Genomic DNA, 26,074 nt, shown 5'->3' on the forward strand with positions numbered 1-26,074 from the left:
TGATTTATTTCTTTAGGCATTTTAATTTAGAAGTAACAGACCTGCGGACTTCAAATGCAGTCTTCTTCATCAATTTTTTTTTAAAGACTATATGCTAAGGACTCACAAGTTGCTTGAAATAATCAGACCTTCTTTCCCCATCCCATGTTCCTGCACAGAAGGGTATTATCCTTTCCTGGAAGAGACAAAGGCTGTTCTGCCCAAAGTCACAAGGCCAGTAAGTGGCAGAGCTGACCAGTGTCCACCTTTCTATCCTGATGTTCTGTTAGTAACCCTGTTGCCATATAGGCCATGTTTAGGACATTGAAGACAGCTGCATTCCCAAAACCCAGGAGAAAGAGCCAAAGAAATGGAAATTATTTGCCTGGGGCAGACTTACCAACCTTAAGTTATATTTATTATAAAGCACTGAGAAGCAGATGTTGTCTGTTTTGTACATAAGAAAAGAGGTAGTCAGCTTAAATAGCCCGAGATAGATTTAGATTGATGCAAATAAACCATTTCCTGACAATGAAAGTTATTACATTATGGAAAACAGCTTAAGGTCTGTCAAGTCTTCTCTTGTGATGTTTAAATGAAGGGCAAATGTTGCCTGTTGGTTTTGGAGAAAGGATATCTGTTATCGTTATATTCTTGTGTGGAGACGGGCTGTAGGTTTTTCCCATTTTCAGATGAGGGTGACTCAGCTTGAGTTGGCAGTGGTATTTTTCATGCAGTTCCATGTGTATGTAGCTCACTGACCAGGCTACTTAGTGCTGGTGCTGTATTGGGTACCATTGTGCTTCTCCATCGCTCCACAGCCCAGTACCTCAGGCCAGCTGTTAAAGAAAGAAGATGCAGGGTAGTTGATTGGAGCAGCAGTTAAGATGCTGCTTGGGATGCCCACATCCCCTATTGGAGTGTCTGGTTCAAGTCTAGGCCAATTTACTTGTGATTAGCTCAATGCTAATGCAAACCCTTGGAGGCAGCAAGTGATGGTTCAAATATTTGGGTCCATGCCACCCACATGGGAGACCCAGATTGAGTTCCTGGCTCCTGGCTTCAGCCTGGCCCAGACCTGGCTGTTGCAGGCATTTGGGGAGTGAACTAGTGGATGGAAGATCTCTCTTCTTCTGTCTGCCTGAGTCACTGCCTTTCAGATAAAATGAAAATGAATCTTGAAAACACTACAGAGGAAGCTAGGGAACTAGGAAGACTGGTGTGTGCATGGACAAGCACATGGGCCTGGGTGTTGTCTCTCAGCTTATTCATCTATTTGTGCAATAAACATGGACACAGCCAATCAGAAACAAGAGTTTATTACACATTTGTGAATTAGGGCTTAAGAAGCAGGAATGAAATTACAGGTAGCTTTAGTGACAGGAAGAAGCTCACTCTATTTGCTTGACCATGTTCATTTATTCATTCCTAGTTAGCAGGTCTAGCCTCAGCATTGCAAAGAATTAACAGCCATTCAACTGCTGATTTGAAACTTAAATCAGTGTTGTATCATTATCAGTACCAAAACCATTTATTGAAGGGCTGGAGTTTCGGCTCAGTGGTTAAACTGCCCTTTGTGACCCTGACAGTCCATATCTGATTGCCAGTTGGAGTCCCGGCTGCTCTGCTTCCAATCCAGCTCCTTGCCAATGTGTCAGGGAAAGCCAAGTACTTGCACTCCTGCCGTCTATGTGGGGGACCTGGATGGGGCTCTTGACTCCTGATTTCAGCCTGTCCCAGGCCTGGCTGTTGCGACTATTTAGGGAGTAAACCAATGGGTAAAGGATCTCTCTGTGTGTCTCTCCCTTCTCTCTGCCTTTCCAGTAAGTAAATCTTAAAAAAAAAAATTATTGGGACCTCAGGACTAAGTCAAGAAATATGAGTCCAAAACAAGTCCTGGGGCAAGGCATAGCCCCTGTGCTCAGATGTCTTACTGCTTGATCAGGAAGGAGGGTCATGAACAAGTGGTTTTCTGAAGTCTCTCTCACTAGGCGCTTAGCCTCTAGTGGGCAAAGGATGAACATACAGAGTGACTAAGAAAATGGGCTTTGTAGTATGACCAAATTGGGATGAGTCCCATCAACTCTGCCATTTGCCAGCCATGTGGCCTTGGAAATGTTACTGGATCTCATGGAGCTCAGTTCTCCATCTGGAGAAGGGGCTAATAAGTTGCCCCTATCCTACAGAAGAGTTGGGAAGATTTAATGAGATAGTGTGTACCTAAGTACTCAATATACATGTGTTAGGCATGGTCAATAGATAAGTAGCCTTTGCTTCCCTGACCTGCCTGCCTTGGAGACATCAAGGGTGAGTGTTGTCATTATCCTAGGCCTGACCCAATATTCTTGCTGAAATTCCCTGTGTTTCACACGCCCCTGTTCTGTTACTACCTTCCCTATGACTGGTTTCAGCTTTTGGTCTCAATTTAGCTGCTCTGAACTAGCATCTGTGTTATTGCTGCCCACTGATACTCTTCCCAGGATTTTGGAAGAAATTCCTTCTCTCTGTCCTCTGGGATGCCCCTATGATCTGCTCTCAGATTTCTGGGACCAAGACAACATACCTCTTCATTTGTTCCCTGGTTTTAATCCTGGAGTCTAGAAGTTTCCATGACCTACAAGTTCTCTGTTCCTTTGCCCTCAGGGGTTACTGAGTTCTCATAAGAATAGGATTTCTGAGATTCAGGCTCATTGATGTAAAAATCATAGCCGTACCCATGCTTATTGAAGTGAAAGGCAGGGATGCTGTGAGATATCATGAGTAGATTCATAGGAACAGAAAGAGACACATCAAGGGCTCAAAGAAAAACCAAAGCTTGGAAACTTCTAGAAATCAAATGGACCCACAGAATCTTCAGAGTCTTGTTCCCATCCTCCTTCTTTCTTCTCTTAACAGTTCTGCCTTCCCTTCGGTCGACCTGGCTGCCAACTCTAGGAGCCTACATACTGACTGTTGTCAGTTTCTGAATTTCTTAGATTAGAAATTCAAGAGAGCCATCTGGCTGCTTGCTGGCCACACTGGGTGGCCCTTGGTTGTGACTGCCATGGAAGTAGGTAGGAGGGGATCGTGTGTGTGTACTCAGAGACAGCATCAGAAATGCTTTGGTTTGGGTGTGAGCTCTCTGGACTGGGTTAGCTGGGAACTCAGGAAAGATTTCACTGAAGTTGTATCAACCAGCATCCTGGCTGAACACAGATGCAACTCAGTTCAAACAACTATGGCCAGGCACCTAGGCTAGCATTAACAGGAAGCTGCGACTATCCTAGTTCTCTGGGGTGGGAGCCTGGTAAGAGCTGTGTCCATAGAGGAATTCAGCAGAACCACAACCATGACAATCAGGCAGGCAGGGGACAAGAGGAACATAATCCAATCCCTTTCACTTCCCACCTTCTCATTGGTGGCTTCTGGCAGCAACCAGAGGACAAGAGAGCTCAGATGCTGTGGTCCTTGGAAGTCTGTCTCCTGGGACACAGAGCATTGGTAAAGAAGACTGGCCAGTGGGTTTGGAAGACAAAAGGATACTGCTTAACACAGGAACATGAGATTGGAGCCAGGCCTGGGCACTCACGTAAGATTCAGGTAGCAGAGAGGAATGGTGAAGTCATCCCCAACCAATAGTGTCAGGAGCAGCTGTACAGAGGGAAGCAGAGCACATGAGAACGTTCACATTTCAACCATGAAACTGCTATGTTTGGGGGATGCTGATTGATCAGTTTTGGTTGAATATAAGGAAAGATTTGAGAGAGGAGATTAGAGGAGTTGGGGTTAGGAACAAGGCATGGAAAATGAAGATGCCAGTTTGTCATTAAGCCAGGAAGTAAGAGGTTGCTATTGAAGGTGTTGGGTAATGATAGGTCTCAAAAGAGTAGAGCTAGACATCTCATTCCATATATGAATAAGGCAGGGAATCCATGTTTACTCATGTTATATTGATCAGAATACTGGCAGATCCACTAGGTGGAATATCCAAGGGGCCCATAATATTTGATTCTGTACCTTCACATTGTCATCACAGCTCCTGGCATGTGTGGACAATGCCTCTCACAAATGTGACTATCATGTCCATAAGGTAAGCCCAACCTGGGCACTCCCAAAGATGGTTTGCACACTTGTTTTTCACTCTGAGGTCTAGGGGGCCCCTGCAGTCAGCATCCCCTGGGCTGGTGGCAGAACTGCGTATCTAGGCGCCACCTACACCTCCCTTCTGTTATGAAGCACAGGAGTCTGCTTTGTTAACAAGCGGTAAGGCCCTTTTTGTACAAAAATAATTTTGAGAACTATTGATTTAAGGGGACTTTGTCATTTCCCATAGTGGTTGTCTTCATTCTTTCAACGACTAATAAAAAATAATCTGATAAAGATACAATCCAGTGGCTTCCGATTTGAATCATATGATCATCACAAGGGAATTTAAAAACATCCCGACTGGGATAGAGGGTAACTCTTTTTATTATTTATTATTCTGGTTCAGTAGGTCTGAGTGAGACCTGAAAATTTTTTTTTTAAAGTTTCCAGGTGATTCTGATGTACAGCTAGGCTCAAGTTGGAACTCAGAAGGTGGAAAAAATTAGAAACGAGACTTCTCCATTTAACTGATTTTTCTGCACACAGTGACGGCTAAGAATAATTGTTCTGGACGAGAAAGCGGAGTCCAGAGTGGAAAACAGGCTTCTGTGAGTAATGAGGAAGGAAACCCAAGAAGACCAGGATGATGTAACCTGAGAAGGTGCCGCTGCCTGCAGAGGCCTTAAAGGAGTCTGCTCCACCTTCTTAGGCTCCCAGAGGAGGAGCTGCTGAGTGCCCTGGGGAAGTTTGCTTGCCCGGGAGACCACCCCCTCAGCCTCCCCTCCTGGCTCTCTTGCCAGGTTACAGTTGATGCATTTTTTTCATTCCTCCTTTTGTTTTTAGTTGCTCAAGTTTTCAAGGAAAAAGCAAAGTCTGGAAGGAAGCCTTCCAGGGCATCGTGCTCCCCCAGCTTCAGGTCTTCAGCCAGTGGCCTTTGCATCCCACAGTCCCTGCCACAGCCACAGTGGTGCCCTGCACAGGCCTGGGCTGGAGATGCCGCCTTCTTCCCCGCGGCAGGAAGGTGTGTGTGGCGAGGGAGCAGGGAGGAAGGGTGATTCACTGGGAAGAAGGCGGAGAGGATCTGGAAGCCATCCATCCTTAGTGCCAAGGGGCCGGCCAGGAAATGAAAAACACTGTATCCTAAAAAAGGAGAAAGAAAGGAGCATTCGCATCCTTCTAATTCTTCTAAGGCTGCCTCTATTCCCAAGAGGATCAAGAATATTTCAGATGCCCAGAAGGGAGGATTTTTTCTTTCTTTCTTTCTTAAATGGGTGGGTTGGGAATTTTGTTTATTTCTTTCTTGGGAGCTGAAAGGCCTCGTGGTGTGCTCCTCCTCAAATGTCCTTAATCTGCTGCTGAGGTCCCACCAGCCTCCCCTTCTGTGCTGAAAGGCTGTTCTTTGCCTTGCTGGGTATTTTCCATGGTAAACAAGTTCTCATAAGACTTACCCAGGCCCCAGACCTAGATCCTTCTGTGTGTGACAGTGCAGGGAACCTTTCTGCCCCATCCAGCTCTGATAAGCTTATCTGATGTTCCGATTGTCAGCTGCACACACGATTCCTTGTAAGGAGGGCCTCTGAGCTACCTGGTGATGGGCAGTGGGGGTGAAGGCATCTCTTATATCCCAGTGGACTGGTGAGCCCGTGTGCCTGAGTGCGTGTCATGGTTCACACGGCAGAAACAAAATTGGAACACCCACTGTGCAGCTCCTCTTTTTATTTCACTGTTGTTAGAGTTTGATTGGGGCTCACTAGGTTGTCTCCTGGCCACAGGCTTCTTGTCTGAATCATCCCACGCGTGTGCTTATCTAGTCTCAGCTTAAAATTCTCCAGGGGAAGGAAACCGCACCCTCTCCATGGTGAGTCATCATGAGGTTTAATAACCGCTTTGACCACCTTTTGTCGTGACCACCTCTTCCACGGGGCAGATGGTGGTGCAGGGCAGGAGGACAGCCAAGGCTCTCTAGAGCCTCATCTGCTACCTGGAGGAAGTCCTGTGTGCATCAGAAGGTTGTTGTGGAGGTCAAATGAGATCATTGTTTTAACAAACACCAGTCACTTCCTGCTGCACAGAGATAATTGGGCACTGGCCCAGACCCTTCAATTTGGAGGGACACACAGATAGATAAACATCTATTCTCAGTACAATGGCAGACTACTGTGCCTTTGGTGGTCAGCTTGCCAAATTCATGCATTTGCACCTCAAGCTGCTGGGTGCTGTCAACACACACACACCCCAGCAGCTGCCCTCCATTGCCAGGGCTACACCTTGCCCTCCTCCTGGGAGCTGCTGACACCCTGCTCCTTCTCCCCAGCTTTCTCTGCCTTCCCCGTGGCCCTTGAGTGTGCCCGGCTCTTCACTTGCACATGTCCCCACTCAGTCTCTCACATCAGCAGTGCCATTCGCTGTCACCTGCAAGTCTTGGCCCCTGCCCACCAGCAGTCTGAGGTTGGGTACTTCAACCTGTTTGCAGTGACAAGGGTCCCACACTTCATACCCCCTATTGAGCCTAGGCCTGTTTCTTTCTTTCTCTCTTCCTGTCCCTGGACTACAGGTGGTAGCTGAGAGTGTAAGAAGTTAAAAAAAAAAAAAATCCAAACCCTGGAGAGCCGGCCCTGCCCATTAATCCTGGCTAACCTCTACAGGGTCTGCTTTTTCTTTCCTCTTTTGCAGATTTGTAGGCACTGGAACCTCAGGAGGCTGAGTGTCTTCCTTATGACTTGGGCAAATAAAGAGTGCAAGAGATGACCTTGACTCTTGAAGAGATTCCAGTCTTTAAAAAATGCAAGAGGCAGATGCCCGGCAGCCCACCCTTGGGCATGCTCAGCTCCCCACTCTCTGACAACTCTTCCCTCTTGCCTTTCAAATCCCTTTCTATGTATGTGCATGTGCACATGCTCTTTAAAAACCAACCTTGGGAACACACTACAAGCTTCTCTTCCGCTCCCATCCTCTCTATAGAGCGCCTTGTGCTCCTGTGCGTTCTGAAACATTCTGTCACCTCTGCCTACTCTCGGGGCTATTCCCACTCATTGCCCGTTATGGCTCAGTCCCCTGATGGATCTCCTGGGACACCTGACCTCTTCAGCTTCTGGCCTGTGGGGACTTCTATTGCATCAAGACACTTGTACAAGGATACGTCACAAAGTTTGTGGGAAAATGGAATCAGAGAGTAAGTTTAGGGAGTGGGTATTTGGCCTAGCGGTTGAGTTGCTCATGTCCCGCATTGGAGGACCTAGGTTAGATTCCCAGTACCTGAGTTAGGTCAGGTGTCTGACTCCTGCTTCCCACCAAGGGAGACCATCGTGGCAGCAGTGACAACACAAGTCATTGGGTTCCTGCACCCACATGGAAGATCTGGATTGAAATCCCAGCTTCCAGCCTCAGGTTGGCCCAGCCCTGGCTGTGCAGGTATTACGGAGTGACCAAGCTGATGGGAACACTGTCTGTGTCTCTGCCTCTCCAATGAAAGCTAAAAAATAAAGTTTTTAAGGTAAGTTTAGTCTGGTGTGAAAATACATAGGTTATTCATAGTATGCTCTTTCTATGAACTTTTTGAAAGTTTTTCATCTAGTTTTGGCTGTGGGAAAGCAGTGCAAGGAACTCCTTGTGCCTGCCGCATCTCTGAGCTGTCGCCAAGAAAGTGCCCGTGAAGGTGGAATGACTCTAGGCCTAGGGGAGTTGAGAGCAGAGTGGGTGGAAGGCGGACCAGGGGAAGTGGAGGAGGCTGCTGTGCAGTGTTGGCGCTGACAAGCCCGAGCCCTGAGTCGGTGCTCCCTGAGGATTGCTTTCAACAGCAGCTCCTCCCTTCTCCACAACAAACTCCCCCTGGCAAGTCCGCGCCGGGTTTGCGTGGGTTTTGCCTCAGAGTCCTCAGGGACTGGGCCCTGCTTAGTGGCTGTCTTCTGCAGCCTGTTGCTTTCTGATGATTCTTGGGCTTTCAGGAACTGAACTTAAGTGCAGAGACTCCTAGTAGCCCCAACCTCCCAGTGCCCCTTTGGCCTTGAGTGGGCCCTCCGACACGACTGTCTCCAGGTGTGAAAGGCCTTGACCTCTCCCCTACCTTACCTTGTATCTCTGCGACAGGTGGCACATACTGTTGGTTGTCCTCTGGCTGATGCTTTTTTCTTCCTTGACTTTGGATGTGACACTTGGCAACTGATGACACTTATGTCTCCATCTGTTTCCCATTTGACTCCTCAGCTTCCCTTTGGCCTCTTTCAATGTCCACACCATGGCTGTCAGTATTCACTTCCTCTTTCAGAGGCTGGGCTGCTACTTGTATGTAGTTACGAGATTTGGAACCACAGGAGCTTCGCTTAAGCCTTGCCTCCTTCATATGTGTGTTGGATGTCTTGGTACCTGCCACTTATCTGAGTTTCAGTGTTCCTGTGTGTGAAATGAATATGGTCATGGTGCCTAACTTGTGAGCTCGTGTGGCAGGTAAATGGGATGCAGCAATTTTTTCCAGATTTTAGTCTGATCCCCTGCTACCCAGTCCAATCAAACCTTGTGCTCTCACTTAGAGTCCTGTTTCACAGGCTGCTTGCTTCTGCCCCTTGGCCTTGCATGTAGAAATCTTATTAAGCCCTTACTGACCTTTCTGTGACACTGAATCTACCAAAGTCTCACACATCCTTCAAGTCCCTCTTCAGGTTTTATTCCCTTCAGCAAGTCTTCTGCCCTGATTGCATTCACTACGCCCTTCCTTCCCCTGCAATTCTGTGGCTCTCTGTCTATTTATTTAGCAGTTGATTAAACTGCCTTACACTATTGTTTTTCTCTCGATTTTCTGTTTAACTTGGTATGCTCTTGTGCTCTGTTCCTATAAATAGGTAATGACTTTCTTGATGTCAAGTTCTGTTTTGAGGCATGGAGACAGTGATTCAGAACACTAGCTATGGGGCTGGACATTGTGAGTTCACACCACATACTAACTGTGTGATGTTGGGCAGGTCATTTAATCTCATGCCTCAGTTTCCCCACTTGTTAGAAAGTGATAATAATAGCATATACTTGTGAGTTTAAATGAAGGAATTGTTAACTCAGCCACTTACTGACAATGTGTACAGCTGATAGAATGGTGTCTGACATGTAGTACTCAATAAATGTTGGTGGTGGTTGTGGTCATTCTCAGTTCCAATGCCTCCTCCTACAGTGCTAACCACACAAAATGCAGGCTTAACAATTAATATTGAGTAGGCGAATATTTCCCCTCCAGCAATGCTTTTCGACCTTTTACCCTTTTTTTATACATGTATATTACTTTGAAACTTATCTCCCTTTATATAACTCTGAAGCAAAAAAATGAAACCCTGTGGGTTTAAATAACTTTGACTTTATGTTATAAGGAAACAAACCAACTCATTGAGAGAAACAATTTTTTTTCTTGGTACTAAATTTGAAAGTGAATTTATTGTAATACTTTGGGACAAGAGGCTGGTAGAGTGGGGACAACTCATTCTTCTAAAACCTACTTAACATCTTGTGATGTGGAAAAGTTTCCATTAAACATTGAAACTATATCAAATTACATCAGCAGCCCTGGGAGACTAGGGCAGCCCAGAGGTGAATTAGACAGAAAGAGCTTTGTATGTTCACCTACATCCAGAGATCCCATGTGGAGACCAAAGAGTAAGATTGGTGGTGAGTGCAAAAGGGCAGGTGTACTCTAGAAATGATAATCGGAATTACTTCTTACATCATAGGTATACTTCTGTCTTTAGGGAGCAGTGTTGTCAGTAATTTACTGTAATTGCAATAACCAGATCATTAAACTACTTCTGCAGAGAGCATGGAAAACACATCTGCCCTTTAAGTGACAACGTTCAAAGAATCTAAGACTGTTTTAATCAGATAGTAGTCCTATTTTTAATGCATTTCCCATGTGTTAGGTATTTTAGTTACACACACACAAGCATGCATGCGCGTATGTAAGTGTGTGCACATGCGTGTGCATGCATACTTTGACATCCTTTCAGAAAATGAGAGCCTATAAAAACATTCTTGGTTGTTTTCTAGAGTTAAGTGAGCGTGGTAGCTAGCGTATTGACTTTATTTAGATTTTTTAAATGATTCTTCAACACAGGCTATTTTTTTTTTTTTTTTTTTTTTTTTTTTTTTTTGACAGGCAGAGTGGACAGTGAGAGAGAGAGACAGAGAGAAAGGTCTTCCTTTTGCCGTTGGTTCACCCTCCAATGGCTGCCGCGGCCAGCGCGCTGCAGCCGGCGCACCGCGCTGATCCGATGGCAGGAGCCAGGAGCCAGGTGCTTTTCCTGGTCTCCCATGGGGTGCAGGGCCCAAGCACCTGGGCCATCCTCCACTGCACTCCCTGGCCACAGCAGAGAGCTGGCCTGGAAGAGGGGCAACCGGGACAGAATCCGGCGCCCCAACCGGGACTAGAACCCGGTGTGCTGGCGCCGCAAGGCGGAGGATTAGCCTAGTGAGCCGCGGCGCCGGCCAACACAGGCTATTAAGTCATTGGATATCTAGGAGCCAGAAGAAAGCTTTGTCATAGGTTAAAAAGAATTGGTCTTAAACCAGGAGCGAGTTACCATAATGGACATTTTTCTCAAATAACACATACACCAATGCCACAAAGAACTTATACCACAAAGAACTACTCCGACTACAGAAATGCAAATAATCCCTTACTTAATCCTTCCATATCTATAACAAGTATAGGCTATATAATGTTCAGTTTGTAGATGAGAAACTGATACTGAAAAAGGTTTAAGGACATAGCAAGCAAATTGAAAGACAAAGATTCGTTCCCAGGTGTAAATTTCATACTTTCACCATTCAGTGGCTACCACAGAAAGCAAATAACTTGATAATCGCTGGCCTGTCACAATTTTTTTCTACAAATTTACTAGGAAAATATATTAGGCAAAATGAATCACTAACACTGAAGAATTTCATACACATATATAAAAATATCAGTATCACAATTTGCAAATTCTCTCTCTGGTTCTTTCTTTTCCATACCTACTAGAAAGTATCAAGCCACACATCTGTAACAAGTTTAGAGGCATAATACCATAAAAGCACCCACAAACCTTCATCAAAGTAAACAGGCCTTACTGGGTTAGCAGCAATTAAATAATCAGTCATTCTATAAAGATGGCCACTTGTATACATGTTGCAAAGATCAGCTGCTTGCCAGAATAATGAGATCAGTAGGGTATTACAAAATTCTAAGATTTAACATTTTTTATATATGATATGGTAATGTCCATTGTCTAGGGTGCTTCTAAGTTACAAAATAGAAATCAACAGAAATAAGTTTCAGGAAGGCAGAAATACCTCATGAGCAGATTCAGAAGGGCTCTGAGTAACAGATAATGCAAAGGAATTCATGAGAAAACAGACTCACATTGCTTACAGCGTGGTCAGTATGATTTAGGAAAGGTATGAGAGTACTAGTACTTACTCTTTTTTTTTTTTTTTTAACAAGCAGAGTTAGACGGTGAGAGAGAGAGACAGAAAGGTCTTCCTTTTTTCCGTTGGTTCACCCCACAAGTGGCTGCTACGGCTGGTGTGTTACGGCCGGCGGGCTGCACCAATCCGAAGCCAGGAGCCAGGTGCTTCTCCTGGTCTCCCATGCGGGTGCAGGGCCCAAAGACTTGGTCCATCCTCCACTGCACTCCTGGGCCACAGCAGAGAGCTGGACTGGAAGAAGAGCAACTGGGACAGAATCCGGTGCCCCGACCGGGACTAGAACCTGGGGTGCCGGCGCCACAGTCAGAGGATTAGCCTAGTGAGCCACGGCGCCAGCCAGTGCCTTATTCTTGGGGAATCGTTTTAGCCTACAAATAATAAATCCATATTGAGTAAGAAAAGGGTACAAGGCATACCTCAAGAGCAGCTTTTTAAGCCTGAGACAATGAAGAAACATCTGATCAAGTGCCTGCATGCGTGTGCAATTCCTCTCTTTGCACTATAAACACATAGAAATATTGGAAAAATAATTTTTAAAAAATTAAATTAATATTTGAGAAAAAAGAAAGTAAAATTTTCAGGTGCCAGAAATACATAAGCAATCAATATCCAAAAGTATATGTGGGAAGCCACTAGAACCTTCTGGACTTAGGCTGTGGGTAGGACCCTGCTTGTGACATGGAACTACGACTAGACTCACTGAGCAGAGCTGGGAGCTGCCACTGCTGCAGCCCTGGGGAGCCAGTGAGGGAAACTTGACCTGCAAGTTGTTAGAGGAAGCAGCTGCCCATACTACATGGTGAGTAGGAATACTCACCCTCCAGAAGTTAGCCCGAAGCCAGCACCTTTTTTGTGTGGCCCTAATTTGTACTGCTTTCTCCATGTGGAAACCCTGAAACTGAGGAAATAACTCAGAAGCTGGTCCAGAAGCACTGAACTCTGTGGGGCTCTGGCAGAGGCAACCACAAAAACAATCCCATTGTTCTGGTTTTTTCCTGACAAAACTCCATGGGCTCTTAGGAAAGTGAGCTCACCAACAATCATTGCAAAACATTTAAGTATACCCACTACTTTGAAGTCAACCATAGACTTCAAAGTAAACTAAATACATCAAATAAACTTCAAAATAAACTACAAAAATACAATGGAAATATTTTAAAGGAAACTTAAGATAAGCGTATCTAGGTTTTTGAAACAAAAAAGTGAATTCTACAAGAGAAACAGGAGAATTTGAAATAGAAATTCTGGGAAGGGATAAAAAGTCATTGAAATAAAAAATCAGCAAACAGATTAGACAACTAGACATAGCTAAAAAGATATTCAGTAGATTGAAAGTTAGATCTGAGGAACTCATCTAAAAATAGGCTGTTAGAGAGATAATGAGATATAAAACATGAGAAAGAAGACACAGAAAGAATAGAGAAAGCAGCTTTGGTATATGTCTAACTTGGATCTCCAAAGAGAAGAAAAGGTTTGTGAAATTTCAATATGTCTTCTTACAAACATCATTCAAGGGTAGATAGTATAGTACAGTAGATTAAGTCACTGCTTGAGACTCTAACATCCCATATTGCTAGTACTTAGGATCAAGTCTCACCGTTGCTTCCAATTCAGCTTCCTGCTAACACACACCCTGAGAGACAGCAGATGATGTCTCAAGTGCTTGAGTCCCTGCCACCTACCTGGGAGGCACGGATGGAGGTTCTGGTTCCTAGCTTCAGCTTGGCTTGACTTGACATGGTCTGATTAGAAAAGATGAGCACTGGAAGTAGGAAATCAGGTAACAAAGAGGGTAAAATTGAAGGTTAATGAGGACAGGTGGCTAGAGAGTCCATGATGGCCCAAGTCCAAGTCCAAATCATGATGGAACAAAGATCATGAGTTACAGAAAGCCAAGAGGTATAGAGAAGCTATGCAGAGAGAAATGGCGAAGAATCCAGTGGGGGAAATGGAGAAAAATCTGACAGGTCAGTGTGTTTGTGTCTCATTAATGGTAACCATGATTGACTGTTTAGTCTCATCCACAGACTCTTCCTGCCAAAACTCCTGAGGACTTGGAATCCATTTCTAGTTCCAGCAATGCCAACCTATGCCACAAATCCTGGGTCTTTATGTCTATTTGTTCAACTTTTCTTGGGTTTCCAAACCGTTTATCTTTGTAAAAGAGTGTGTCATTACAAGAAGCAAATGAATGAGTCTTAGGAACACAGACCACATTCATTTAAGCTGTACAGATGATCCAGGTCGCTTTGGCTATATAGCATCCCTTTCCTAAGTGTTTAACTGCAACCCATGGAGTGGAAGCCAAGGAAGTTGTAGTGAGAGGACTGATTTCATGGCTTTTTGTTTGGATGCCTCCTGTTCTCTGCTACCATTGCTGGTGTAGAGAAAAACAGAGTAGCCAAGTGAGGCGCTGATGGGATCAGGGCCTTGGGTGGACCAGCCCACTGACCATTGCTAAGGGTGACTGCACATGGAAGCTGCCTCTGCTGCCACCTCTTCAGACTGTGAAGCTGGGGCTCAGCTGCTGTCTGCTTAGCATTCAGGCAAAAAGGAGTCTTGAGGGTCAGCTGGTACATGCACCCTTCAGCCTTCTTTTCTTCTCCCCCGCTCCCCCCCCCCCCCCCGGGTCTGGGGACAATAATACAAGGGCTCAGGCGTCACCTTCACTCCCTATGACCTTAAGGAGTTTCACCTACCCCATGGCACAGAGAATAAAGGCAACTACAGATGAGGCCGCATTTCTTTTTTTCTACTCAGAGAAAACTGTCACAGCAGTGTCCATTAGTAGTAAAGATTCTACGCTTTAGAGAGAAAAAGACTGAGTTCAAGTCTTGGTTCGGCTACCAATTATTGGATGATTAGAAAAGTTGCCTTGTCTTTCTGAATCTTAGTTTCCCCATCTGCAAGATAAGGTAAAAATATCTTCTGTGTAATGCTCTATTGAAAATATTTAATATGTATATATTCTTTAATAATATTAATATTTGTAACATTTAAATATAGATAAAATATTAGTCTCTGTTCCACCGCCACTATATAGTTATAGTTTCCTTGCATTCTCTCTTGATTTCAAATACAGTTTTCTACCTCATCATCAGACTATAGGGTCTAATTTGGGGTTCCTAAGAGTAAGTGATGCAAGGTATGGGGTTCAGAAGAAAGAAGGAGGCAGGGGAGGGAAGATATGATACCCAGAGCACATAGTTTAGTTACTGCTTTGCCCAGGAAGGTCTAGGCTAGGGGAGGCACAGAACCCAGTGTGGAATTCATCCCTGACCCCAGCCTCCTCAGTTCCATCCTGCCCCATTTTCTTGTGAAGTATGGGCAGGAAATGCTCACCCTGGTTTCCAAGTGCATGACCATGGGCAAAATCTGGAGTCCTGTGAACCCAGTTGGCCCAGGAGAATGCAGGAACACTCAGCTCAGCCTCCTCTGACTGTGGCAGCTGGGAGGCTATGCTCTGCAGTTTGGGAGTGAAACAACCCACAGTCTTGGTTTCTGCCTATTTGGTTTCTGTTTATTTTTTCTGTTTATTTCTTTATACCACACAAACACTCTGTCATTCAGTTCTCTCCTTTTCTTCCTGTTTTATCCTTACCTTGTCTCCTCTTGTGTCTCTCTCTTTTACCCTTTTACCCATCCTGTCCAAGATTCCTTCTTCTCTGATTGGGTTGCAGGCCTGCTATCTGGCTCTGCAGGCGCTGATTCACCTCTGTGTGGCCTGTTGGCTGAACTATGCTCTGGCACAGAGCTGTTAATTTAAAAAATACCTCCATATTTATCTGAGTAGCCTTAGACAAACATGCATCCCTGACCTTACACCCAAGACTCCATGGATCTTGGCTCTGCCATATCTTGATCTCATGATTCAGGAATGAGGCTGATATTTCCTTGGGGTATATCTTTCAGTTATAAGAAAGCAGAGATAGAAGCTTTGCAAAATGAATGAGCATCTTATCTCTGTCCTAAAGAAGATGTAGTGGGAGTAGAGAACATCTAGGATCATTGTTCCTAAGTCTGGGGGAAGGGGTGGAATGACAGGTAGGGCCAGCCTATAGAATACTCCATTAGGCTTCAGCAAATATTCCTGCCTTCATACCAAATTCTCATTGATTTTCCTCACTGCCGCTACATGGACATGCATGAGGGAGCCTGCATTTGCTATTGCAGAGCTGGAGAAATGCCCAGGCAGGTTGCCCTTAGACAAGACACACAGCAATCCCCATGGTCTTGACTCCCCTGGGGATTTATTAAGTAGATTAGTGAATAGCACTAATTCTAGGAACTCAGGAAGAATTAACTCATTTAAAATAGTTTTTATTTACTTTTGAAAGCAATACATATTATAAATAATTTTTACAGTTAATATGAGTAGGGACGATACAATAAAAGAAACAAGAAAGTAGAGGAACATGTCACTTGCATTGCCAGGAAATCAACCACTGTTGACATTTCATGTGTTTCCCTCCAAAGTTTTTCTTGCATGTTTTTAGGCTTTTTATTTTAAATGTGATCATTTAATTTTATGTCCCACCTTTTACTTCCAACATAATGGCCTATATTTCCTCATTATCACAAGCCCTTTGTAATTCTAAGCATTTTAATGGATATAATACTAAGTTACATAGTCTACTCCCACATCGTTTTGTCATTGTCATTGTTGTTGCTGTTTAATATGGATTTGTTCAGCTGCCTGTTGTTGTAAATGTGGCCATGATGACCCTCTCAGGGCATAACCATTAACAAGAGGCCTTCAGATTCTAATCTGTCAGCTCTTTGGGCCCATGGGGAATGTACATGGTTCCTGGTGTCAAGGAATTTACAATCTAGTTTGGGAAATAGACACACAGTCTTTGGTTTATTCTGGGCTCTTTCCTTTTGTCTTTTCAGATTTGTAAAGTGAAAATATGTGTTATACTATTGAACTTTTAAAGAAAAAGAAAAGGAAACAGATCCAGATATGTGTGTGTGTGTGTGTGTGTGTGTGTGTGTGTGTGTGTAAAGTGGCATACAGCTCATATTTAGATTAATAAAGACAGAAAATAAATTGTTAATAACAACAAATGCCATGAGGTAATTTAAATCCGAACACAGGTTGCTATTTTAACTTTGTTGCCTGATATCTAATAACTGACACCAAAATACACATGATTTAATTACTATGATGATAGTTGTTTTTCATATATTCCCCAAATGTATAAGCATTCATTAAAAATATATACATCTAATTTCAGCTAGTATTGTTGGCTGATAATCTGAATTGCAGTTCCTATTTTGTTTCCATTTTTACTGTTACAGGAACAGTAGCCCTTATAGAAAATGCTTGAGATTTCAGAACTTTTCAGGTTCAAGAATAATTGGGTAGATTTTCCTGATTGAACATCTCTAATCTGAAAATCCCAAATCCATAATGTTCCAAAGTCCAAAACTTTTTGAGCACTTAGACTTTCTTAATGGGGATGTTCAATCTGTACTTTGAATTTCATTTGAAAAGGAGCTAGGAATTATAAAAAGGAGCTAGGAATTTGATAAAGCTACAAGATTTTTTTTTTAAATGACTTTATGGTATGTATGTGAGTGACAGGGTGTTACCGAAGAGTAGAGGTGGGATAAACAGAGGGAGCATAATAAGAAACAGTCTATTTGGAGATACTTTCAAACTCAGGATTGTGGGATAAATAAGTATGTGTGCACCAGAGAGCCAAGTCCCTCTAAACTCAAGCATTATAAATGTTAGAGTAACAGGGATTCCTCAAGAGTGTTGGCAGAATGATTCCGACTCAGAATGAGTCTTAGCACCCTCCCTTCTGTGAACAAGGATACATCTCAACACTTGTTCGTTTCTTTCAGATTGATGACCCCAACAGCAACCTTGAAGAGGTGATTAATGAGGCTGAGGCCATCACCTCTTTGAAAAATCTGGGAGGCAAGCAAGCCTTGAATACGGATTACCTTGACTCTGATTACCAAAGAGGACAGCTCTATCCATTCTCCCTGAGCAGTGATGGACAGATGGCCACATTCACTCTCACAAATTCAGTTCCCATGACCCAGTCCTTCCAGGAACGGTGGTACATGAATCTCAACAGCCTGATGGACCAGGCATTGGCCCCGCAGTGTGGCAATGGGGAAGACTTATTTATCATCACGGGCGCGGTGCCCTCCAACCACAAAGTTAAAGACAGAGTGACAGTCCCTGAGTTTGTTTGGCTGGCAGCCTGTTGTGCTGTCCCTGGAGGAGGCTGGGCCATGGGTTTTGTCAAGCACACCCAGGATGGTGGCATCATAGAAGACGTGATGGTGAAAGATCTTGAGAAACTTCTTCCATTTAACCCTCAGCTTTTCCAGAACAACTGTGGTGAAAGTGAGCAAGACACAGAGAAAATGAAGAAAATCCTGGAAATGGTAAATCAAGTGCAGGATGAAGAGCGAATGGTGCAGTCTCAAGGGAACTCTGTTCCTCTCTCCAGCACGAGGAGCAAGAGGTCTGCTCTGTTGCCTCCAGAGGCATCTGAAGGAAGGAGTAGCTTTTTAGGAAAGCTCATGGGCTTCATTGCTACCCCATTCATCAAGCTTTTCCAGTTAATTTATTACCTGGTGGTAGCAATCCTGAAGAACATTTTCTATTTCCTGTGGTATGTTACCAAGCAGGTGATGAATGGCATAGAAAGTTGCCTGTACCGCCTGGGCTCAGCCACCGTCTCATACTTTGTGGCCATTGGAGAAGAGTTGGTAAGCATACCCTGGAAGGTGCTCAAGGTCATGGCCAAAATCATCAGGGCTGTTCTCCGGATCCTTTGTTGTCTGCTGAAGGCTGTTTGCCGTGTTCTGGGCATCCCTGTCCGGGTCCTTGTGGATGTGGCCAGTTTCCCTGTGTACACAATGGGTGCAATTCCAGTTGTGTGCAAGGACATCGCCATGGGCCTTGGTGGCACTGTCTCCCTGCTGTTTGATACTGCTTTTGGCACCATGGGTGGCCTTTTCCAGGCCATTTTTAGTGTCTTCAAGAGAATTGGCTACAAGGTTACTTTTGACAATTCTGGAGAGTTATAGAACTCAAAAAACTCATAGTGTCCAGTCACAGTGAATTTGATTTTTTTAAATAGTGAAAGCTGGAATATTTTTTCTTTGATGGGTTTCTCTTACTGTCAGTAATCATTATGTGTTAGCTTTTGGTGGGGATGTCTGCTTGGTTTGCAAAGGAAGAAGACCTCAGAGAAATGCTTGGGGTGGGATTAGGCATAGAAACCTGCTGCGGACCTCCAGTTACATGTGCAAGTTTCCAAGCCACTAATAACTTCATTTATGCACTTATACAGATGATAAGCTTAAATGATCTGGTGTTCATTTTTCATAAATTAAATTAAAATTTAATTTTAATTTGATTATTTTAAAATATTAAAAATTTCAGAGAAGAGAAGAATTAGAAAAAGGACAATTTTAAACCAGAGGGTATCTGAGAAAAAGAGAATCTTGTGGCCCCCATTACTCTTTGAGACTTCAAGCGAACAGATATAAATATCCTTGGCCAACTTCTTAGCAATTGCATTTTTTTTCTTCCCAATTCATCTGACCTTGGGGAAGTGCAGACGATGCTTCTCTGTGGACAGAACAGTGTAGTCTTGTATACCTCTTAGTTTTCCATGGTTCCAAAGGAACTGTAAGGTTTTGTTTTTCTCAAGAGTTGAATTCTACCACATTTTCTTTTGAGTAATGATAACCATTTTTTCGCAAAATTGGCATAACAAAGTTTGAATGTAAGGGCAAAAATTGTTGCCCCTTGAATTGTGTCATATGGTCTCCTCAGGTGTAAAGAGGACGCAAGGTGAGAACCCTGCTCTTAGTAGATTCAAGGGTTTCCTTAGCCAAGCTTGGATTAACTTAACATATATTAAATCTCTGGCTGATAAGAATGAACTCAAAGATCTACATGTTAAGTAAGCTATTAGGAAAATTCATATTCTACAACATACTAGATCTTTCTAATGTATCAAGTAAGTACTCAATACAGTAAAACACTGACTTCTGTCCATAAATGATTGCTTTGCTATAGCTCTATAGGAAAAAGCCACAAAATAAAAAATCATTTTGGTCATCTTGGGATATATATATATATGTGTATATATATATATGCATATGTATATATATATATAAAGAGTAATTATTGCTTAGGAAATTTTTTACAGTATGTTTGAGGCTGGAATGCAAGTCAAAACCGAGAGCTCATTCTCAGTTTTTGTCAAGCACTTGTAATTTTAAATCATGGATTAAAATTGTAACAAGAGGAACCAAGCTTTGCTGTGTCTTCCACAGCTAAGATGGAATCATCTGGATTTATCTGAGTGTCTTGTGAGAGTAGAAATGACCAAGTGTGAAATCCTGATCTTGAGGGCACAGCCTATGATTCATCAGAAAGTCTGATACAAAAATCCGTGGTGCAGAAAGAGAAATCAGGGAACAGCAAGACAACCATCTGTATGGGATTTGTGGATGAGAAATGTGATTGTATCAAGGGTAGCATTTTTTCCCAGAAAATGGTTGAATTGCACCAAGAATAAAACAGCAGCCACCAAGTTGCTGTCCTGATCAATTTATGATTCAAGTTTATAAGTGTGAACACCAGACCAGTCCAGGACACAGAGAGATGCACTAGATTTTCCTAAGAACCTTAGAGGAGTATTTAACAATACTTCTATTTCTGAGCATAAAAATTTGTAGTGAGATTTCCTTTCACTTCAGCAGTGTGAAGGTAGATGGAAGGGTGAGAGACGGCTTTGGAACTGTTGGGTCAATAATCCTGCTGAAAGAAACGGAATCTTGGAAGTAACCAGAGAGATCATCTGGCCAAATTTTTATTTGATAAGAAAACTAAGACACAGGGAGGCAATTGGCTTGCCCTTGGTTTCATGACCAGCAATGAGCAGATCAGGGGCCAAGGTTGTTTGAATATGTTCTATCACATATGGAATGTCAGGTCCATGGAGTGTGTGGTATTCAGCCTCCTCCTTGGGACATGGCGCGGTTTTCATATCCGTCCAGGCCCTGACTAATCATTTGGCTTGTGTGCTGAAAATGATTATCCCATCCATGTACAACATCATGCTCACTGCATCCCATCGAAATTATCTCCTCTCTAGTAGGCAGCTTCACACTAAAAGGCCCCAAGAGGGCACCCATGGCAGCTTGAGTCTCAGCACCGTGCAAGGAACAGGACATCCAAACTGCTTCTTGAGAACTATTTGGAAATGTCTTCTTTTTCATGTCAAGTTATTTAGTGTCTATTTATTTATTCTTGCCTGTATTTAAATGTGGAAAGTGACGATAAAACAGCAACAATAAAATAACCTTAATGTAAGGTGCTTGAGATTGTCTACTCTGGGCCAATAATGTTGGCTATATTGGGCCTGAAGGCTTAGCAAGTGGCTGAACTCCTGGCCTCTTCCCAAGGAGTTACTTTGGGCTTTAATGGTGGGAGTCTGGGTTAATGAACAACCATTCTGGCTTGAAGATATTATGTGTCTCTGTTATGTTCTCAGACCCTTGGGGCAGCCAGCCAACTCTTTCTTGTTATGGAGCTAATTTTGTAGTCTGTGAATCAGCCATGCATCTAGACACTCCTCCTTTCCGTTGTGCCTTTTGAATGTTGACTTCCTGGTCAACATCAGCACTTCTACCTAAATGCAGATTAGGGAGTTGGGAGAATAATCAAAGTGAAGCACTCTTCATCCAATTATTCATTCAGCTAGCAAACATGTATTCATCAGGGTTACAGAGATGTACAATTGCATAGATTCCATCTTTGAAGAGCTCAAAATCTGGTGGAGAGATCAGGTGGTGTAACTGATACTTGTAATCTTTCATGGTAAGTGCTATGATAAAGATAGTAGCAGCATGCACCCTGGAGCACAGGAGGAAGAACCACAACCCTGTGGAAGTGAGGGAAGCCTTTACAAAAGGTGTGACTAACATGCTTTTGATGTTTTGAACCATGTACAATGCTATGCACCTTGTTGATACTCAATAAAGTAATTCTTGACCATTTATTAGCCATTTCATGCAGTACCTAAAAGGGGAGAATCCTAGTACTTGAAGTTTGGGGATAATGATTTTTTTCCCATTTTCTTGATGCACAGTAACTCACACAATTTCTAGTCACATCTGCCTTTTTTTTAAAACAGAAATGAGTTATGCCTGAGAAGGGAGAAATTTGGATTAGTGAAACAGACCTTAGAACTACTTAGATCTGTAATTGATGCACAGTTATTCTTAAGTGTTGAAAATTAACTGAAATGTGATCCCTGTTGAACATGGTGGTGGGAATGGGAGAGGGAAGAGATGTATAATTTGGGACATGTTCAGGCTGACTTGCCCCAAGTGGTGGAGTTGGAAGCATACCAGGGGATTCCAATTCAATCCCATCGAGGTGGCATGTACCAATGCCATCTCACTGTTCCAGGTGATCAGTTTCAGTTCACAGTTCGTCATGGTGGAGGGACTGGGAGTCAAAGGGAGCACATAGACAAGTCTAGTACCTGCTAACGCTAACTGATGGAGTAAATAAAGGGGAGAGTGATCCAACAAGGGAAGTGAGATACTCAGCAGACTCATAGAATGGCAGATGTTCTAAATAGCACTCTGGCCTCAGAATCAGCCCTAAAGGCATTCGGAGCTGGCTGAAAAGCTCATGAGAGTATTTCAGGCATGGAAAGCCAAGACACTCTGGCAAAAGATCTCTGCGAGTGAGATCCCGGTGGAAAGAACAGGTCATCAAAGAAGGAGGTACCTTTCTCTGAAGGGAGGAGAGAACCTCCACTTTGACTATGACCTTGTCTAAACAAGATAAGAGTCGGAGAACTCAGAGGGCTTCCATAGCCTTGGAAACTCATGACTGGAGCATAGGGAGATTACTGATGCCATAGACAGGAGTGTCAATTGGTAAAGTCAACAACAGGAGTCACTGTGCACTTACTCCTCATGTAGGATCTCTATCCTTAATGTGCTGTACATTGAGATTTAATGCTATAACGAGTACTCAAACAATATATTTCACTTTGTGTTTCTATGGGGGTGCAAACTGTTGAAATCCTTACTTAATGCATACTAAACTGATCCTCTGTAAAAAAAAAAAAAAAAAAAAAAAAAAAAAAGAAAAGAAATTATCAATTCCCAACTTGACTCTCACTGGGATTAAACATGACAATAGGTCTGCTCTGATTTCATCATCATTTAAAAAAATCATCTATTATTTTTCACTTTATGTTTCTGTGTGGGAGCAAACTGTTGAAATCCATACTTGATGTATACTAAGCTGATCTTCTGTATATTAAGATAATCAAAAATGAATCGATGTGAATGGAAGGGGAGAGGGAGTGGGAAAGGGGAGGGTTGTGGGTGGGAGGAACGGTATGGGGGGGAAGCCATTGTAATCCATAAGTCGTACTTTGGAAATTTATATGCATTAAATAAAAGTTTAAAAAAAGAAAAAAAAAAGGTATTTGGGACATCAAATATTTTTGATATGTCCTTCACACACAACAACCACAGGCTTATTGCTTCACTGAATTCTCTTTTTTGTTTTTTTGTTTTGTTTTGTTTTGCTTTTTTTGTTGTTGTTGTTGTTGTTTAAACTTTTATTTAATGAATATAAATTTCCAAAGTACAGCTTATGGATTACAATGGCTTCCCCCCCCCCATAATTTCCCTCCCACCCACAACCCTCCCCTTTCCCACTCCCTCTCCCCTTCCATTCACATCAAGATTCATTTTCGTTTCTCTTTATATACAGAAGATCAGTTTAGCATACATTAAGTAAAGATTTCAACAGTTTGCTCCCACACAGAAACACAAAGTGAAATATACTGTTTGAGTACTAGTTATAGCATTAAATCTCAATGTACAGCACACTAAGGACAAAGATCCTACATGAGGAATAAGTGCACAGTGACGCCTGTTGTTGACTTAACAAATTGACACTCTTGTTTATGGCATCAGTAATCACCCTAGGCTCTTGTCATGAGCTGCCAAGGCTATGGAAGCCCCCTGAGTTCACTGACTCTGATAAGTTTTAGACAAGGCCATGGTCAAAGTGGAAGTTCTTTCCTCCCTTCAGAGAAAGGTACCTCCTTCTTTGATGACCCGTTCTTTCCACTGGGATCTCACTCGTGGAGATGTTTTGTTTTTTTGACAGGCAGAGTTAGACAGTGAGAGAGAGACAGAGAGAACGGTCTTTCTTCCGTTGGTTCACCCCAATAGTGGCCGCTGCAGCCAGCATGCTGATCCGAAGCTAGGAGCCAGGTGCTTCTCCTGGTCTCCCATGCGGGTGCAGGGCCCCAGGACTTGGGCCATCCTCCACTACACTACCGGACCACAGCAGAGAGCTGGACTGGAAGAGGAGCAACTGGGACAGAATCCGGCGCCCCGACTGGGACTAGAACCTGGTGTGCCAGCGTCGCAGGCAGAGGATTAGCCTATTGAGCCGCCGTGCTGGCCCGCTTCACTGAATTCTAATTACATAGAACATTATAGAAACATTCTCATGTGTGTTTTCATTGGTAAACCCACAGTATGAGAAGTAACAAGCATTCTCTGAAGGGAGCTGACCTCTCTGTGGCTTGTAGGAGGGCACCCGGGAGTGGTGGTGGCAGTGTGGGAGGGATCTTATGTGTGAGTCTGTGATTTTCAGCATTTTGTCTAAGCTCAACACACAATGTGGAGTTTTATATGTTACACTTTAAGCAATGTAATGTGGCCTGTTTGACTTTCATAGATGGGTTCTCAGACTTCTCACTGTCTCTTCCTGTAGATATTTTCCCCCAGGTCATGGATTGATTCCTAACAACCACAATCCAAACTAATTTTTGAGTGTAAATTTCAACAAAGAAAGTGCTCACGGTCACTCATCATCATTTGCTGGGTTCTGTGTAGGGGTTCCACAATGAGATGCTTAGAGGAGGCACGTGTGATGTTGCTTGTGGAAAGATACTTACCCAGCACCCACCCAATGACTAAGAGCCCAGGCTTTAGGGTATAAATGACGCGGGCTCAAATCCTAGCTTCCCCGTTTACTACACGGTTATGGACAAGTGACTTGTCTCAGCTTCCCTCATCTGAAACGTGCTAATTATTAGTACCTACTTCAGAGGGTTGCTGTGAACATTCACTGAGTTAACTACACCTCACTCATGGTAAATGCTCAGCAAATGCTGATTGATGTCACTGTGGCTATTATTGATAATACTGTCCATTCATATTGGGTGATATTGACTGGAAGTTGCCTTGTAAGTCAGGATGTTTATAGATCAAAGCTGGAAAGACTAGGATCAAAGTACAGTAGAGGAGCCGAAGTCTTGGCTGAAAATGAAGAAAGCCAGGGCCTCATCAGTGGTGTCAGCAAATCTGAAAAAACAGGTGAGATTTGGAATTAGAGCCTTGAAGGAGGGTCAGAAACGAGAAACTTCACATATATCCAGCGCTCTCCAGGGAAGGAGGGAGATGTGACCATTCCTGGTCTCTGGAGTGGAGAAGCATTGCCCTCCATGTCCCCATCTCACTGGGCCCATGATCCTACAACAAATGCAGCATCCCAAGGACACTATTACTTAGGAGTGAATGAACTAGAAGAGAATATGCACATTTCAGCTGCTGAAACAGATGAGAGCCCTCACTCTAAATAGTCATTCTCCTTTAATCTTCAACCTCTTAGGAGTTAAGGAATTGTGAATTAGATCCCAAGAGACAAATTGATCCTGGAGTACTGATAAGGTAGAACTGGGTGCTCCCACAGGTGACCCCTGGGTCCTATGCTGCAATGATCATCCCCCACCTTCCCCTCTCACCAACCCACACTTACTAGGAACAGTCTTCAGGAAGCTCTGCCTTTTCCCCAGTGCCACTTTTAAGTAGTCTCACACCACCTGTAACACTTACTTCCAAAGCACATGCTGACAATAAATGTGGACTTTGCAGGCTTGAACATGATGTAAAACTGCATAGCATCTCCACAGATTGCATAATAATATACCACTTAAAATGAGATGATTTTTTTAAAAAATCCATGATAACCTGATTAACCAAAATATAATTTTAACATTTAAGAAATTATAAACACTGTGTAACTAGACTTCTTGACTTAATGAACCACCCTAGGACAAACATTAAATAAAAAGGGTCACACAGGCCAGTGCTCAGAGCGCATATGGACTTAGCACCTGAAGCACTCTCTTGGCAAGTTTTGTTCTCTCCTCCTGGTCTCCTCACTGAGCATCCTCTCATCTTTCTGCCTCTCATTCCAGTGTGCTAGGCGCCTTCTGAATGTCTAAGGGTTGACTCCTCCAGGACAGGTTTGCCTTTTTTATCTTCTGTGGACAGATGCTCAGGCCACCCCAACCAAGGGGTGCCTCAAAGGCACCCTAAACACAACTAAATATTTTCTGGCCAAGGGATAGAAGCTTTGGAGCATACCAAGGGAGCTTTGGCCTATGCAACCACTCAAAGTTAAAGTTACATGATTTTGAAAGTATAGAAAAATGCAACTCATGCTTAATGGGAAGGGCTTTGAGAATAAATATAATAATTTGGATCAATGGGT

The 26,074-nt window shown here is 43.4% G+C and overlaps 1 protein-coding gene across 1 annotated transcript in view; it reads left to right on the top strand.

Annotated features, from left to right (window-relative positions):
* ENDOD1 (endonuclease domain containing 1) overlaps positions 1-21,528 on the top strand; it is a 33,523-nt gene extending 11,995 nt beyond the window's left edge. The window contains exon 2 of the mRNA XM_002708622.6: positions 17,338-21,528. Within this exon, the coding sequence (XP_002708668.1) occupies positions 17,338-18,540 (1,203 nt within the window). The 3' untranslated portion in view covers positions 18,541-21,528. The remainder of the gene's footprint in view (positions 1-17,337) is intronic.
* Positions 21,529-26,074: the final 4,546 nt, after the last annotated feature.

Source organism: Oryctolagus cuniculus, chromosome 1 (genome assembly GCF_051225735.1).
Source record: "Oryctolagus cuniculus isolate XC-2025 breed Fujian yellow rabbit chromosome 1, ASM5122573v1, whole genome shotgun sequence".
Taxonomy (NCBI): Eukaryota; Metazoa; Chordata; class Mammalia; order Lagomorpha; family Leporidae; genus Oryctolagus; species Oryctolagus cuniculus.